General features: G+C 27.5%; 1 protein-coding gene across 1 annotated transcript in view; it reads left to right on the plus strand.

Moving 5' to 3' along the window:
* The first annotated feature begins 1,979 nt into the window (after positions 1-1,979).
* LOC100199839 (uncharacterized) overlaps positions 1,980-17,138 on the plus strand; it is a 34,894-nt gene continuing 19,735 nt past the window's right edge. Inside the window, exons 1-3 of the mRNA XM_065795293.1 lie at positions 1,980-2,083; positions 2,254-2,369; positions 5,752-6,359. Coding sequence (XP_065651365.1) covers positions 2,342-2,369; positions 5,752-6,359 — 636 coding nt within the window. The 5' untranslated portion in view covers positions 1,980-2,083; positions 2,254-2,341. The remainder of the gene's footprint in view (positions 2,084-2,253; positions 2,370-5,751; positions 6,360-17,138) is intronic.

A 17,138-nucleotide genomic window follows, 5' to 3' on the forward strand; every position in this document is an offset into this window, starting at 1 on the left:
TCGTTTTGACCTTTTTGCTAAACTCTGGCTCACTGAGTAGTGGCTAGACTTTTAAGAATATTTTCCTCCGTTTGCTTTGTTTTGCAATGTTGACATATTAGAAATTTATAAGTTATACTTTACGCTTCTACACGATCTCATAGTATTTTAAGCTGTTTTAAATTTTCTCTCCCCCCCCCCCCGCCCTCATTTCCCTAAAATGGAAACGTTAGTGTTGTTCATGTTATTTTTATTATCTAATTCTTGTTCATTGAATAAAATTTTAGCAAAATATTTAATGAAAACCTACATTTGTTCATTTGTTTACGCATCTGACACTTAAGAATATCAATAACTTACGTCTAGTGTTTAGTTATTTAGTTAAGTAAACATATTTAGTTTATAACACATAATTAAATGTATTTGTTATGTCGTGTATCTTAAGTTTTCTTACATAAGTCAATATTCCGTAAACTGTAGTTTCAAATGTCTTCGTTTCAAAACAAGTTTTTATTATTTATTATTATTATTATAAGTAACCTAACGATAATGATTTCAAACATTTTGGTATTATAAAGATGTTTTATTTTTACAATTTTAGCCATTCGGCAAATTTTTTATTTTTATTTATAGACTGCAAAACGTAGTTATACAAAATTGGTGGTTTTGCAAGTGAATCATTCAAAAGCGCTACTCGCTTAAGTAGCAAAAAAGCTTCTTTACGAAAATTTAAATTTCGAAAGTATTACTAGCGAAAGGTTCTACAAGTTTTAATAAAATTATTTTTTCTCCCTTTCTTTTTGGTATTCCTTTAGTAATCCCTTATTTTTTAGTACGAAATAAATTAACTCCTCATAGTCAATTTTATTTTCGAAAATTTCGGGAATCTTCGAAATCTTAGAAAAATCAAAAAAATCAAAAAAATTTCGAAGAATTCGTTTGAAATCTTCTTGTAAACTACTCTAGCATAATAAGTTAATATTTGAAATAATGAAATCAAATATTTTATATTTTTATGCTAATGAATTAAGTCTAGTTGACAATAGTATATTTTATAACATTAAGTCTAGTTGAGAATAGTATATTTTATATTATTCTCAAGAAGACTTATATTCATCCATAAATTTTAAGTTTCATAATATATCTCTCAGCATTCAAAAATTATGTTATCAGCTTTTTTGTTATCAGCCTCCAATCATGGCATTTTTTTACGAAGCATCATTATTTGACATACGTATAAACATACAAATGTTTGGAGTCTGCTTCATGTCTGGAAGTTAGCTCTAACACCAAAAAATCCTGGATCCGTCCCTGACCATTTGTTACAAACTAAAAAAAGTTTGTTTGCACTGCTATTATAACATTTTCTTTAATTAGTGTAATAGATACAACACAAGTTTACTCTTTTTAACACTGCTTTATAATTAATGTAATGTTTTTTAATAATGATTGTGTTATTTTTAAGAAAACTTGCAAAATCAAGTTCATTAATAAAAGGATTTAAATATTGTACTTACAACAAGTGCTTGGGTAATAATTTATTGTTTTAGAAACCTCCTTAGATTATAAATAAACTTTTTGAGACTATAGTTAATGATGAACGGTATTACGGGTTCAGACAGCAGATGCAAATAATTTGTCAAGAGTGTTTGAGATAGTAGATTACTTGATACTTTTAGAAAAATGAAGCACCGCTATGTAACAACCAAAATTTTATGTTGGGTTAAAAATTAACCTAATTAACTAAAATGCAAACAATCAAAACACTAAAATGTTATTGGTTTTCTGAGGAATACACGATTCTGTGGAATACACAAACATCATTTGTTTTACCCTGTTCGTAATCCTTTTAACTGATTTTTCAATGTTTTGTATTTATTTGCAAAATTCAATTACATTTGATGATAATACTAACTTATTTTTATTTTAATCTAATAATTTATAAATTTTTTATATACAGATAATTTTTTATATACAGATATAGATAATTTTTTATATACAGATATAGATAATTTTTTATATACAGATATATGATTATATATAATAAAATTTAAATATATAGATATGAATAAAAAATTAAAGGAAGTTATTAACTGTTTCAAAGGTAAGACACTTTCAATTAACATTATAAACTTGTTATTAGCTAATCAGCGGGGTCTCTTGTTACTGTTATTGTTTTATTGTTATTATTGTTGTTACTGTTATTGTTTTATTGTTGTTACTATAAAGCTTTTGTGCAGCTTAATATTTATACTTAGTTTTATTTAAACACAGAAATGAGAAGTTTTAGTTTCGATACTGGTTCAATAAATAATAAAAAATAATTCCATCACAGCCAAATTTAAAGTTTTTACGAGGAAGAATGAACCTAATAATTTTTTTATATTTTGGTAAGATTCGTTTTTTGTTTTGTTTTTTCTATATAATATCCCTAACACTTATAAAAAGCTTTAAATTTAAAGAAATTTTAAAAATTTAATAAAATTAATTTTGAAAAAAGAATTGTTCAATGCTTTTTAAATTTATGGTATTATTCATTAGTTACTAATGACATCTTGCATGATCAATATTGTCCTACAATAAAAAAAACCTAAATATCAGTATTATACTATTGATCTAGATAAATATCGTGCATTTATCGTGCAATTATCGTGCAATATGGATTTTCAGACATTAAGGAAGAAATATTTTAAAGACAAGTTTGTTAAAACAAAAGAAAACAACAAATATTTTTTTTTAAACTGCAAAGTGCCAGCCAGTCATAACAATTGCAATGATTTTATAGAAATATTTTTCTTAAAACGGTAAGAATGGTGATATAAGCCTCACATGCGTCCAATATCGCCACCAACACTTTTTTTATATTTCGTTATTCATAAAGCAGATTACGTTAAAGAAACGAATAAAAAATGAATCGTTATTCATAAAATCATATTATTTGTTTAACTTTTTATTACAAATCTAATCACTTGGTCACTTTCGCTACTTGATGTACACCCTACTTTGCACAACCAAGTTTTGCTTCCAACGTATTCCAATGATCTTTTTTTTTTTTTGTCGTTGTAAAAGAGTCCGCAATCACCACAAAGCGTATCTTCTTCATTCTTACTTCTCTTTTTCGATGATTTTCTAGTTATTTTAAAATTATGTTTCATGGCCATTTTTGTTTGACTTGGCCCGATCGTTTCAGTAATTTTATCCGCAACTAAATTTCGGTCGACAACAACAGCAACAACAACAACAGCAACAGCAACAACAATAACAACAACAGCAACAAAAACAACAACAACAACAACAATAACAACAACAACAGCAACAACAACAACAACAACTTGCACATTTAATGATCTTCTAGGTTTTACTTTTCTAACTATTTCAAGTGATGGAATATTGAACGAATACTAGATGCAGGGTCTGAAGAACCAGGTTCCAAAGCACTAAACTTGTCAACAGTAGGATTTTTAACGTTTATGCGATTAGAAATTATACTGAGTGCAAAAGCTACTTGGGGGATAATATTAGGGTTGAAAAGATAGACTCCTGTTCATCTGAATCCTGATATGACATTTGCTGGGGTAGTGGTACGCAACTATGCTTCAGTAAATAATAGTGAAAATTGCAGTTTTGACAGTGATCGTCCAGGAAAGTTTCTTCGGAAATTATCTATTACTATTAAGTTTTTAATGTTTTGAAAACGCTTTTGTCCAGAGATTAAAGTTCGTGACTACAATGCACTGGAAGACATTGTAGTCACGAACTTCCTGGTAATCAGTGCAGGTTAAAATAACGCAAAAAAGTACAAAATTATCCCCGTACTCATGTTTCGAATTTTTTCTTGGTGTGGTGATGCCAAATTTAGTTTTTCGTAGACTTTATCAACAAGATTGTAAAAGTTTTGATCAGTTTCAGCATTGAATCACATTAGCCTACCATAACTTAAACTTACACATTTCCTAGAAGCAACATCAGGATAGCGCCTGAGAAATCCTGCAAGCCAATCTTTGTCTGAAATTATTTATTTCATTATTACAGTTATTTTAACTTTATTATTTCATTTAAATGGACAAAACTGATTTTGAATAATTTTTTTAAATTCGAATATAAAATAAAAATTAAAAACTATTTAAATAAGTACCAGCAATTTCATTCTTGAAACGATGTGGCAGATTTTTTTTGGGTACACATTTCATATGCATATTTTCTGAGTTGTATTCTTGTTTTAACAAAATTTTTTAAATTAATGGAAAAATCAACATTGCATTTGTCAAGTGACATCGAAAGCATTTATAAACATCTTTAAGTTTAAAACAATAAAATAATGAGGTTGTTAAAAGATAACAATAACAAAAGTACATTTAAAAGGAAAAGGTATTCATTTTTTTAAACTTCAACATTAAATTATAGTAGTTTAAAGTAAATTTGAGAGCAAAAGCATTAAATTACAAGCTTTGAGTGCAATTACATTACATATGCACAAAATCTTAATATCGGAAAGCAAAATAAACATGTGGCGTTATTAACCCATTCCAGACTGGCGATATTGGCCAGAAATGTTTTATGTAAAACGGTTTTTTTTTTGTTTACATTGTGAACATTGCTTACTTTCAAAAATCAATTAATATATTGGGTACATGAATAAACAAAAATAACAATAAAACATTGATTGTTTTGAGCAAGTATAAACATTGATTGTTTTGAGCAAGTATATATATATATATATATATATATATATATATATATATATATATATATATATATATATATATATATATATATATATATATACATATATATGTATATATATATATATATATATATATATATATATATATATATATATATATATATATATATATATATATATATATATATATACTTGCTCAAAACAATCAATGTTTATACTTGCTCAAAACAATCAATGTTTTATTGTTATTTTTGTTTATTCATGTACCCAATATATTAATTGATTTTTGAAAGTAAGCAATGTTCACAATGTAAACAAAAAAAAAACCGTTTTACATAAAACATTTCTGGCCAATATCGCCAGTCTGGAATGGGTTAATAACGCCACAGAAAGGGCATAAGTCAATTTGACCAGCTTTTTGTGACAGCAGTATCGATGTTTGAAAATTCCTACGTGTAAGTTCACTATATCCTTACATATTTAAGGATTTTTTTAATATTGTGTATATTACATTCCTAATACATGTAACCATTAAATTTCTTGATACTATGAATATTTAAAAATACTATGAATATGAAAATTTTTTCTGTGAAAAATTGACTTAAGCCCTTTCTACCAAGGACCAAAGATATATACATAGGATTGCTATGTAGTCAGAGTTTTGTTAACGGCGTAATTATTCTGTGATTAAATGTATGTTTTCATGGCCGACGATAAGGGTTTAGAAGTGGAGGGGCACAATTGTCAATTTACAAAAAAGTCCTCTATATCTAGAGTTTTCTAAAATAATAAAAAGTCCTTTAGAAAAAAAGTGGTGGTGGGGAGAGATGGGGGAGGGGAGGCACCTGCCGCCTGCCCCCTCCACCTCCTTGTTTCTTTAGCCCTGGTTTTTATGGGCATTTTTTAATTAAATTTTTTGTAAACTGAACCATTAAAATTGTTGAGAATATTTGAAAATTTGATCAGAAAGTTAGTCTGATCATACAACAATAATACTTCATCAAAGTTATTAGTTCATTGAGCTTTCTTCTTGATAGTTTAAGTCTACGTTTTTTTTTTTTTTTTTAAATCTATCTTTAATTTAATAGGTTTTTTTATGGTGGTAATTTACGAAGCCATTGAATGTCCACCTCCGTTTAAGCCGGGAAAAGAACCTCCTACCAATTGTTCTGAACCTTTTGATCCACAAAATAGGCCTCCAACTCCTTTGGAATCATGGTTTACGGAAGCGGTTTTTAACGACTTGTTTCCTAAATCAAATCTTGGATGGGGTGTTTCAAAATGTCGTCCATACAATTATAAAGCATTCTTAATTGCAACAAGATACTTTCCGACGTTTGGAAATGAATACGTTGAACACGATCCTCTTGGAAATAAATTACCTACAAATTATACTCGCGATGAAACTTATAAAAGAGACGTATCTGCATTTTTTGCACATGTAATTGAAGAAACAGGAGAAAATGATATTTATCTTTATCAAAGGTTACCTCGGCAGGATGCAGACAACTGTTTTTATAGAGGTGGTTTATATAACTGGTTTGAAGGAGGACCTATTTCAAGTTTGGTAAAAAATAATGGACTTGATCCTAATGATGGAGAATTTTGCGCAAAATCAGGAGAATACTGTGACATTAATACCGATAGTCATTGGTTTTACCCATGTAACAATGAAACGGAATCTGAATGGACCAAGGTTTATTTATTTATTTTTTCCCAAATATTTTTTACAACTACACAATACTTACAAGTTTTAACAATATATAATATTTTTACAACAAATGCATGCAAAGGTACTTTTAATAAAATAAGATAAATCAAAATACTTTTAAGCTATATTTGAAGTAGGGAAGAGCGGAGCTAGCTGCCTCCGTTTTTACTATTTGAGCTCTGTAGCCCTAACATCACATTTTTTTTATATAAATATTAAAACATAGTCTTAAAGAGTATAAATTCAGTAACTCTTTCAACTTGCATTCTTAATAAAAAAAAATTTGATAACTTAAGTTATCTAATTTTTGTATTATTAGTTGAAAAACCTAATTTTTTTTACTATTCATTATTTACTATTTTTTTTTACTATTTATTATTGCAATAATTTAGATAACCCAAAAATTTAATATAATTTTAATAGCAAATAACAGTTCGTACTTTAAGCCAAAACAGTAGCTAACAGTAGCTTTGAAGAAAGAACAGTAGCAAATAATAGTTCGTTAAGCCAAACAGTAACTCACTTTTTTTCTAGCTTAAAAAATACCGTAAAAATTGGTGTGAAAGATGAAATAGTCAAGTAGTAAAGTTCCATGCAACTTTTGGTACTTCCTGAAGGTAGGCTCTAAAGATAAACGCAATTTGAAAACTTACCTTTACTGACAACTAGCCCCGGTCTCCCATACAAAGTTTGTATTGTGAAAAACAAAAAAATGCTTTAGCCAGCTTTAGTCTTCGATAACAAAACTGTGTGAAGTTTTGTTACCGAGAACCCTTTTTACTAATTTTATGAAAAAATCATATATATATATATATATATATATATATATATATATATATATATATATATATATATATATATATATATATATATATATATATATATTTACATATATATATATATAAATATATATATTTACATACATTAACATTTATGTGCCCAAATACAAATAAGCGTTATCATTTGTTATGCTTCTTTAGGGATCATCCATAAAGTACGTACGCTCGGAGGGGAAGAGGGGGTTTGAATATAGCGTAAATGAGATGGGAGGGCAGTGGGTCAAATATAAAGGAAAGGATACCTTGAACTAAAAAAAATATCATAAAATGTTAGATACATAGGTTAAAAGTGGTAGGTGGAGGGTACTCAAAAAAGCGTATTGCAAATGCTGGGGAGGGTGGACAAAAAAAAGCGTACGTACTTTATGGACGAACCCTTACTTTTATGAAAATATAACAAGCTTTGAATCAAAAACGAAAAATTTGAAAATTTGAAATATATATATATATATATATATATATATATATATATATATATATATATATATATATATATATATATATGTATATATATATGTATATATATGTATATATGATTTTTTCATAAAATTAGTAAAAAGGGTTCTCGGTAACAAAACTTCACACAGTTTTGTTATCGAAGATTAAAGCTATATATATATATATATATATATATATATATATATATATATATATATATATATATATATATATATATATATATATATATATATATATATTTATATATATATATATATATATATATATATATATATATATATATATATATATATATATATATATATATATATATGTTCATATTTTGTTTTTATGATTTTTTATGAGAAGTTTAAAAATTTCTATTCAATGGTTTATACAGCGGAGAAAATAGAATTAGCCTCACCTTTATTTTTCGTTCTAATTTAACAAAAATGGCAATAAAACAATTATTAAATCTACCCTATTTCTTATTATCTTCTACTTCAATTAAAAAGTTTATAAATTGGTATGTTTAATTAATTACAAAAAAATTAAAAGTATTCAATTTGTGGAGAAAATAGAATTAGTCTCATTTACGTTATATACAAGAAAATACAGAAAATATTTTGTTTTACGCTCATTTAATATTTAGTATTGCTTCCTGAATTTTTAATGACTTCAAATATACGACTTGACATACTAGTCACAAGATTTTGTATAGTTTCTATAGATATTTCATTCCAAGCTTCTCTGATACGAGTTTTCAGCTCCAATGCGGATTCATATTGCTTATTATTTTCATAAACCTTTCTAAAAAGTATTCCCTATAGATTTTCACATGGGTCAAGACCTAGACTGCATGCGGGCCATTCTATTATGTGAATACTTTTCTCTCTAAACCAAACTTTTGTAAGCTTTGAGTTATGGATAGCAGCATTTTCTTGTTAGAAAGTAAAACTTTCACCCATTGATTCTTTACCATGTTCAAGCAAATTAATTTCTAATAAGTTAATGTAGTCCGGTGAATTCATTTTTGTCGAAATCCATGCCAGTGGTTGTTTTCCAGCAAAGGAAAAAGCCCCCCAAACCATAACAGCTTCACCACAAAAGTTACGACTCATTCGAATTTCTTTTTCTTTTCGAAGATCGTGTCAGTAATATTGATAGCCATCAGGACCATCAAGATTGAATTTTTTTTCATCACTAAAGAGAACTTGATGCCAATCTTCCTGCAAAGACATGTGTTCTTTTCCAAATTGTAATCTAACTTCATTATAACGAAAATAAGTTTTGGTTTTTGTTTACGCTTTTCCGAACTTTGTTTGGATCTTCATGTAAGATTTGTCTCACAGTTGCAGGTAATTGTAAATCAACACGAATTTGAGATACAGTCATGTGCTGAGCAGCAGCACGACGTACAATAACTTGTTTAGTACGATTATCAATTTTATGTTTGCCACCACTTTCCTTATAAGCTCCGTAATTAACGCTAATTTTGAAGTAAATATTAACCCCTTTTGTAGATCTTTTAATTTCCTTTGTAGTTTCCCGATTAAATAAGTCTGTATCTTTACATGCTTTAATTACTGTTAATACTTCATTCGTTAAACGCTTACCACGTCCCATTTCAAATTGAGGTATTAAAAACCAAATGTTAAAAACTTTATGAGCCATGATTTCACATTCTTTGTTTAACTTACAAATAATAATAAAAAACTAAGTCACAAATGCGTATCACCAGATCAAAATATACTAGTAAACTGAAAATAATTATTAATGAGGCTAAGTCTATTTGCTACCGTAAATATTAAGTATTATACATTTATGGTTTTATCAAATGTACCGCAACTTAATTATGCTATATTATAATCTAAAAAGTTGTTGCTTGTAACAATAATTATATAAACGTGGATACAAAAGATGAACTGCACAAATTTGCTTAGCGATTAACAAAATATTGGATCAGTACATGGTGAGGCTAATTTTATTTTCTCCACTGTATCTAAGACTATTTTTTAGGTTTTGTTATAAGGTTGACAACCACAAAAATACAAAAACAAAAACTTTGGTAAAATTTTAAAAATACTTGCAATTTAATTTGGCGTACTTATACCAATTCTCACTTATGCCAATTCGCCCTTATGCCAGTTTTTGTAACTGCTTTGCACTTATGGCAGTTTGCACTTATGCCAATGTTTGCAAATTTGTTTGGCGTACTTATGCCAATTTGTACTTATGTCAGCTCACACTTATGCCAGTTTTTTCAAGTTCGCACTTATGTCAGTTCGTACTTATGAAATTCGCACTTATTCAGCCTCTCGCACAAAAAACATTTATGTAACACACTAGATCAACGAAAAAAGTAATTTGGAGTAATGAGTCTAAATTTAACCTCATCCAATAGTCAGCAAAAGGTCTGGTGGAAGCAAAGTGAAGCATACAAATTAAGTTGCATGAGAGGAACAGTAAAACACGATGGTGGAAATGTCATGGTGTGGGGATCAACGGCTTAGCGAGGCGCGAGTAAATTGATATTTTTTGAATCAACTATGAAAGACAATTTGTATATAAACATTTTAAATCAAAGTTCCAAAGTTTTCTGCTTGTAAATATGTGATTCAAAAGGGTGTGTGTTTCAAAAGGACAATAACTTTAAACATAGTGCCATTTCAACGTAGTAGTATTCTTGAAATAATGATATTAATATAGTAAAATGGCCTGCCAAGTCCCCTGACGAGAGTGTATCAAAAAACAATAATTTATAAAAATTGCTTTGTCTGAGTTTTAAAAGTGTTCTTTATAATAAAATTACACTAGATTTAAATTTTTTGAATAAAAGATATTTTAAGAGGTATCCCAAGACAAATGCGGTAGTGGTGTAGTGGTAGAGCGCTCGCTTCATAAGCAAGAGGTTCCGAGTTTGATCCCCACTACGTCCCTGGTAGTACCGCGCTCAACTCGTTCTCCACCCAGCGGGCTTGTTCGTCAAGTTTCGTGTTTCGGAGTTATAGAGTTGAGAGAGGGTTATAACCACAATTAAGTAGCCTCCTTGTCTGTAGTGGCCTTCTTGGCCTTGGGGAGGTGAATTAACAAAAAAAAAATAAAAAAATTGAACGTTTAAAGGGTCCCTAATATATATGTCAACCTGGTACTCTAAATAAGCAAAACTATGTAAAAGTTTAAAAAATCATATATGATTTAGAAAAAACATATTAATGAAAATTTTTTTTAATAAGGTTTTATACAAATCAATTATTCTTTTTTTTTGTGCTCGAAAGAAGCGAAATTTTTATATAATTTTGCTTCTTTCGAGTAGGTTACCTACCAGGTTATCTACCGACTTACCAGGTTGACATTCGATTGAAGAACTTTTTTTTTCATATATGTTAGGAACTCTTTAATGTTCAAGGGTTTTTTGGCACCTCTAAAAATATTTTTTAACACAAAAAATTCTTAAGTCTAGTGTTATTTCATTATAAAGAATATTTAGAACTCAGACAAGGTAATTTTTAAAAATTGTTGTTTTTTGATATACCCTACCTGACATTAATTATGTTAAGCATTTGTGCCACATTTTAAATCAGAAATTAAAGATCAAGTTTACAGAAGACAAAGTAATCTAAAAGTAACCATAGTCAATGCATGGGAGAAAATGACTACAGAAGAAACGAAATCTCTGGTGAAATCGATGCCTCGTCATCTGCAAGCAGTTATTCTTGCAAAGAGATGCATAACTAAATAATAAAAATGTACTTTTTGCTTAAGTTCTAAAATTTTTTTATTTGCGCCATTTTTTTTGCGAGAAAGATTTTGATGATTATAAGCACAGTTAATTTCTCCATTGTTATATAAGTTTATATTTAACAATTTTTGAATATTGTACTTCAAAATTATTTTAATTATTGATACGTTTTTCCTTTAAAAAACAAAAATTAACATGGTTTTCTAACCATTTTATAAAAATTAATTAAATCTGCTGATTCTGTTTAACTTTAATCTGCTGATAAAAAAAGTAGCTTCTCTTTATCATGCTCGTGCTATTATCTTGCTCCTGATTCCATTCTATACAAATCTCTTATTTGCTTCTCTATGGAATACTGTTGTCATATTTTGGTTTTTCTAATGATGGTTCTCTTTCTCAAGATAGGGTCTTGAAAAGAGAAGAATCGATGTCTAAAAATACGTTGTTAGACCTTGTCTAGAAATACGTTGCATTTTTTAGACAAGGTCTGAGAATGCAACGTATGCGTAGTCGGAGTTGCTCTATCTGCCAAGCTTGAGCCATTTTCTCATTGTCGTATTGCACATTTTTCTTTTTTCTACAAATACTATAATCGTTGCTGCTCAAACGAGCTAATATCTCTAGTTCCATCAACCAAAACTCATCGCTTGACTCGCCATTCAAAAAAGTTGCATCTTTTTACTAAATCTGTCCTTTCATGTCAAAAAAACTTTTATTTATCTAGTTTTTTCACGTGTATTTTAATATAACTTTCTCTCATCTTCATGTTTTCCAGACTTATATAACTTTTTAAGTCTTCTGTCAACCGTTTCTTTGGTTGTTAACACTATTCCTGATTGTCTAGTAAATCCAAACTTAATAATGGTTGCTTTCAGTCTTGTTAGAAGTGAGTAAGTTTTCAAAAAAAATTAAAAAGTGTTAAAACAATAGAATCATTTGAAAGCTAATTAATTAATTAATATTTAAAAGTCCAAAAACTATTTATCATTTAAAAAAGTAATCAAGTGATAAAAATTTTTTTAATAAAAATAATTTTTTTATTAATTATTATAAAAAATAGATTAAATAGGAGAGTGGGGAGAAGTGGGACACGTAAATTTTTTTTTGGATAATTGCAATATTTTTTTTATTTGATCTACAAACCGAACCTAACAAATTTTTACGAATAAACCTTCTTTTCAGGCACCAATTTAATCCCCGTAGGTTTCCAGGCAACTATAACTAAGTAAAAGATTTAAAAAAACATTTTAACACAAGTTATTAAATAGAAACTGATAAAATCACCTAATCGACATAAAAATGTTCAAAAGCTTTCACCAATCGAAATAATTAAATTGCGACGGTAAAAGCGAGTCATATATATTTCTTTTTTTCTGTTCCACTTCACCCTAATTTAAACACTTTTATAAGGTACTTTTCAAAATTAGGGCTTCTAGCGCACGCATGGAAAGTAATTTCTGCCAAATTGAGAGGAAGAAATGTAATTGTTTACAGTAAATAAAAGTATTTAGGCACCACTCCTAATTAGAAATTTCAGGCTGTTCCACTTCTCCCGCGTCCCACTTTTCCCCACTCTCCCCTATTAATTTATTAAAAAAATTAAACTAACTAATTAATTAGAGTTAATTAAATAGCCGTGAAAAAACATTTGAGTGATTTTTGAAAGCCACTGCGTTATGTTATGAAAATAACAAAAACATTTATAAAATTAGAACTAAAATAACAACAATAATAATAATTTGCTTTTCTTAATACTTGTTTTTATATAAAGTTTATAATATATAATGCAGAACATAGATAAATAACGTTATTATTAGTTCATAATTGTTTTTAATACATTTTAAATTAATTTTATTAGGTTATATTTGATGGGCTAATGTACCCCACTATCGATGTAAGTTAGCCCGATAGCGGGTTACATTAGCCTATCAAAATTTATTCATTGTTTTATTTTTCATTTTTTAATTAAAAAACAAAACAAAAAACAATTCATACTTAAATTTTAACCTAAAAAGAATCGTGTGAGAAGTGTGTTGGACCTTAGTATGAAACTCTCTAAATATTTAAAAACGTAAAATTCTTGTTTATTTAATTTTATTATTAAATTTTAGAACTTAGATAATGCATTACTGTCAAACACTAGTAAGCATATTAACGTCAAATAAACTATTCTTTACTAAACTGTTCAAATAAACTGTTGTTTACTTTGATGTATCAAAAATCATTGAAATAGCCACATACTTCTAACTATGATCCATTATATAAAGATCTTTAGAAAGAGGGTTGCATTACTAACAACCTTCACCTAGATTTCCTGGCCAACCAGTCCGTATGGCAAACCTGCCCCGCTCTACCCTATATGTAAAGTTAAATAAGTTAAATAAAGTTAAAACGCTTAAGTTACAAATTAATAAAACGAAGTAACTTACAAAGTCACATGAAGCAACTTTATTTATTAAAAACATGCAACAAGAAAAACAATATCAACAACAACAGCTACAACAACAACAACAACAACAACAACAACAACAACAACAACAAAAACAACAACAACAACAACAACAACAACAATATCAACAATAATAATAATAAAAAAAATTATAGTAGTGATAATTTGAATAAGAAAAAGAGGAATGATAAGAATAATCATAAAAATAAAAATATAGGTAAAAGAAAAAAAATGTAAATTAATTATCAAAAGGTAACGGTATTAAAAAAACAAAAATAAAAACAAAAAATAAAAACAAGACCATACCAATAATAAACTAACCAAACAAAAAAGTTAAAATAAGAAGAAAACCAATTAATAAACTAACTTTAACAAAACAGCATCAATAATAGCAACTACAACGACAATAACAACAATTACAGCGAATACAAAGAAAATACAAAAAATTCAACAAAAACTTAAAATAAGAAATACTTGTTTACATTTGATTTGAACTTTAAAACAAAAACCGTTTTTTTGAAAAACGTAAACGCACAATAAGTAGACCCACTAAATAAGTAATCAAACAAGTAATCAAATAAGTAATCAATCAAGTAATCAAATAAGTAATCAATTAAGTAATCAAATAAGTAATCAAACAAGTAATCAATTAAGTAATCAAATAAGTAATCAATCAAGTAATCAATCAAGTAATCAATCAAGTAATCAAATAAGTAATCAAACAAGTAATCAAATAAGTAATGAAAAAAACATAGCAATGAATAGGCATTGCAAAAAAGTTAAAAAATTTAAAGTTATAAAAAGTTATAAAACTTACTGTTAATTTTTTTTATTCATACACAATTATTTCATTTAAGAAATAGTTTGTTTTTTTTCATTTTAAAATTTCCTTTTTTTTTTTTCTTTTCTTAACGTTATAAATTATCTTAACAGTAAAATCTGTTAAGATATCTGTTAAGATATCTCACTGTTAAGATATCTTATAAGAGGTTTTAAATTTTACTGTTAAACTATCGCTTAAATATTATAAATTTTCTATTTTTATAATTATATTATATATAATTATTATATATTTTATAAATATTATAAATTAATTTATTCTTGGACATAAAACTGGTATTGCGGCTAATTGGCATATAGAGGCCACATCATATAGGCTCGCAAAAAGTAGTTCAGCTCCTAATGGAGCGTCATAACCCGCTCTACGGACCGAGAGTAAGGTGAGTTTGGAAAGAACGAAGATATACTAGAGTGAAAGATAGAAGAATTCGTATTAGAAAGATAGCATACAGAAAGCGGACAGGAATGCACACGATGTTAGAAGGTGCAATAAGTTCTGTTAATTAGGTCACCTAACTAATGTACGCCAACAAATACTTGATTGGAGTTCACTTGATATGAGCTCTTCTTCAACTTTCTTTTGTCGTCTTGGACATAAAACTAATCGCAATGGTTATTTATTACACATTTGCCCTCAACAAATTCAAAACTGATAAAAATGTCTACAGAACTGATCGCGGGATTCTTTTAGATCTTTATGTTATACATTACAAATCTGTTTAAATTAAAATGTTGTTACGCATAAGCATTTGTGTAATAACAAAACAAAAAGACGATATAAAATGTTTAAAAAAATCAATTTTTAATTTTGAAATTTTTAAATCTGGTGTTTTCCATTAAAATTGTGTAAAATAAAATAACATACAAAAGTAAACAAAACGTAACATAAAATTTAACATCAACACAGTTTTCACAGTTCCGATAATTTCACGCGCGCGTGCATAATTAATAGTACGTCATGGTTCTTTAAGCGCACAATCGCATAAAAACAAGTAAATAAGCATATAAATTTAGATGGTAACCTTGAAAGAAACAGTTGTTTACTTGAGATTTTTTTTTCTTTTTAATAACAAAGACATTGATTTAGCTTTATATAATTTTATTTTAACCGTATTAAGTCATTAGTTATACTGCCTATTTTTTATTTATTTTATTTTTTATTTATTTTGCTGTTTAAAAAAATAATCCACATACATATATACAAGAAAAAAAAAATGTGTCCGTAGAACGTAGGAGACAGTAAAATTGTCAACAAGCACCGTTTTTGTATATACAATACAAAATATAACCTTTTCTATTTATAATGATCTTTATGAGATAAAGAGTTAAATAAACAGGGGCTCAAAGAAGATGAAGATGACAATATGTCATCGCAATCTTTTCATTGAACCCTATATACTTTCAATAGAATATATATATATATATATATATATATATATATATATATATATATATATATATATATATATATATATATATATATATATATATATATATATATATATATATTATATTAATAACCCTAATGAGCATAAAATGCTGCGTTGATCAGTAAATCAAATAAAGATAAAAAAAAAAACCCTGAAAAAATAGAATCAAATAACTTAAAAGTTACTCAAGCACAAATGAATCTCAAATTTTAAGAATTTCTTTTTTGATTTGAAACTTAAATAAACTTAATGACTTTGCCATACATTTAAACCCTTTCTGATAAATATTCCATATATTTGGAATATTTATCAGAAAATAAATATTCCAAATATACGGAATATTTATCAGAATATATGCAATGTTATATTCAGTATATTTATTAAAGTTTAGATGCAGTTTATATGTGTTACTTATATTTGCTCTTAGATAATATTTTTCGTTTCTATTTATTTCAATTTTAAGGTTTTTTAGGAGAGAGATTATTATTGAATCAATGAAGTCCAAGAGCTTTTTTGTTCCCAGCCTCTAATCATCGCAATTCTTTGCAATCCATCATTATTTGACGTAAGTATAAACATAAAAATGTTTGGAGTTTTCTCCACGTCTAGAAGTTTGCTTAAACACCATAAATCCTGGATCCGTAACTGAATTTAAGACTTAAATTGGTTAAAATAAACTTATATAAAGCAAAATCTATATCTTTATTTTGAAAAAAAGAAAAAAATCTCATGTAAACAACTGTTTCTTTCAAGAATGTTTTCATAATATATCTGTGTATAGTTTTATTCATGCAATTCTGCGCTTAAGAAACCTCCAGTGAAAAAGCGCACATGGGATTAGCGTGGATTTTTTCCATATGTAACCCATGTGGGGATTATTATTTTGTCCCATGTGGGTTTCATATGGTAAATCCCACATGGGTTTTATGTGGTAAATCCTACATGGAATATAGGTGGAAAATACTACATGTTATAGATCTTAAATGCCACATATTTTAATCCAAATGGTATAAAAGTAGTCAATAC

Source organism: Hydra vulgaris, chromosome 04 (genome assembly GCF_038396675.1).
Source record: "Hydra vulgaris chromosome 04, alternate assembly HydraT2T_AEP".
Taxonomy (NCBI): Eukaryota; Metazoa; Cnidaria; class Hydrozoa; order Anthoathecata; family Hydridae; genus Hydra; species Hydra vulgaris.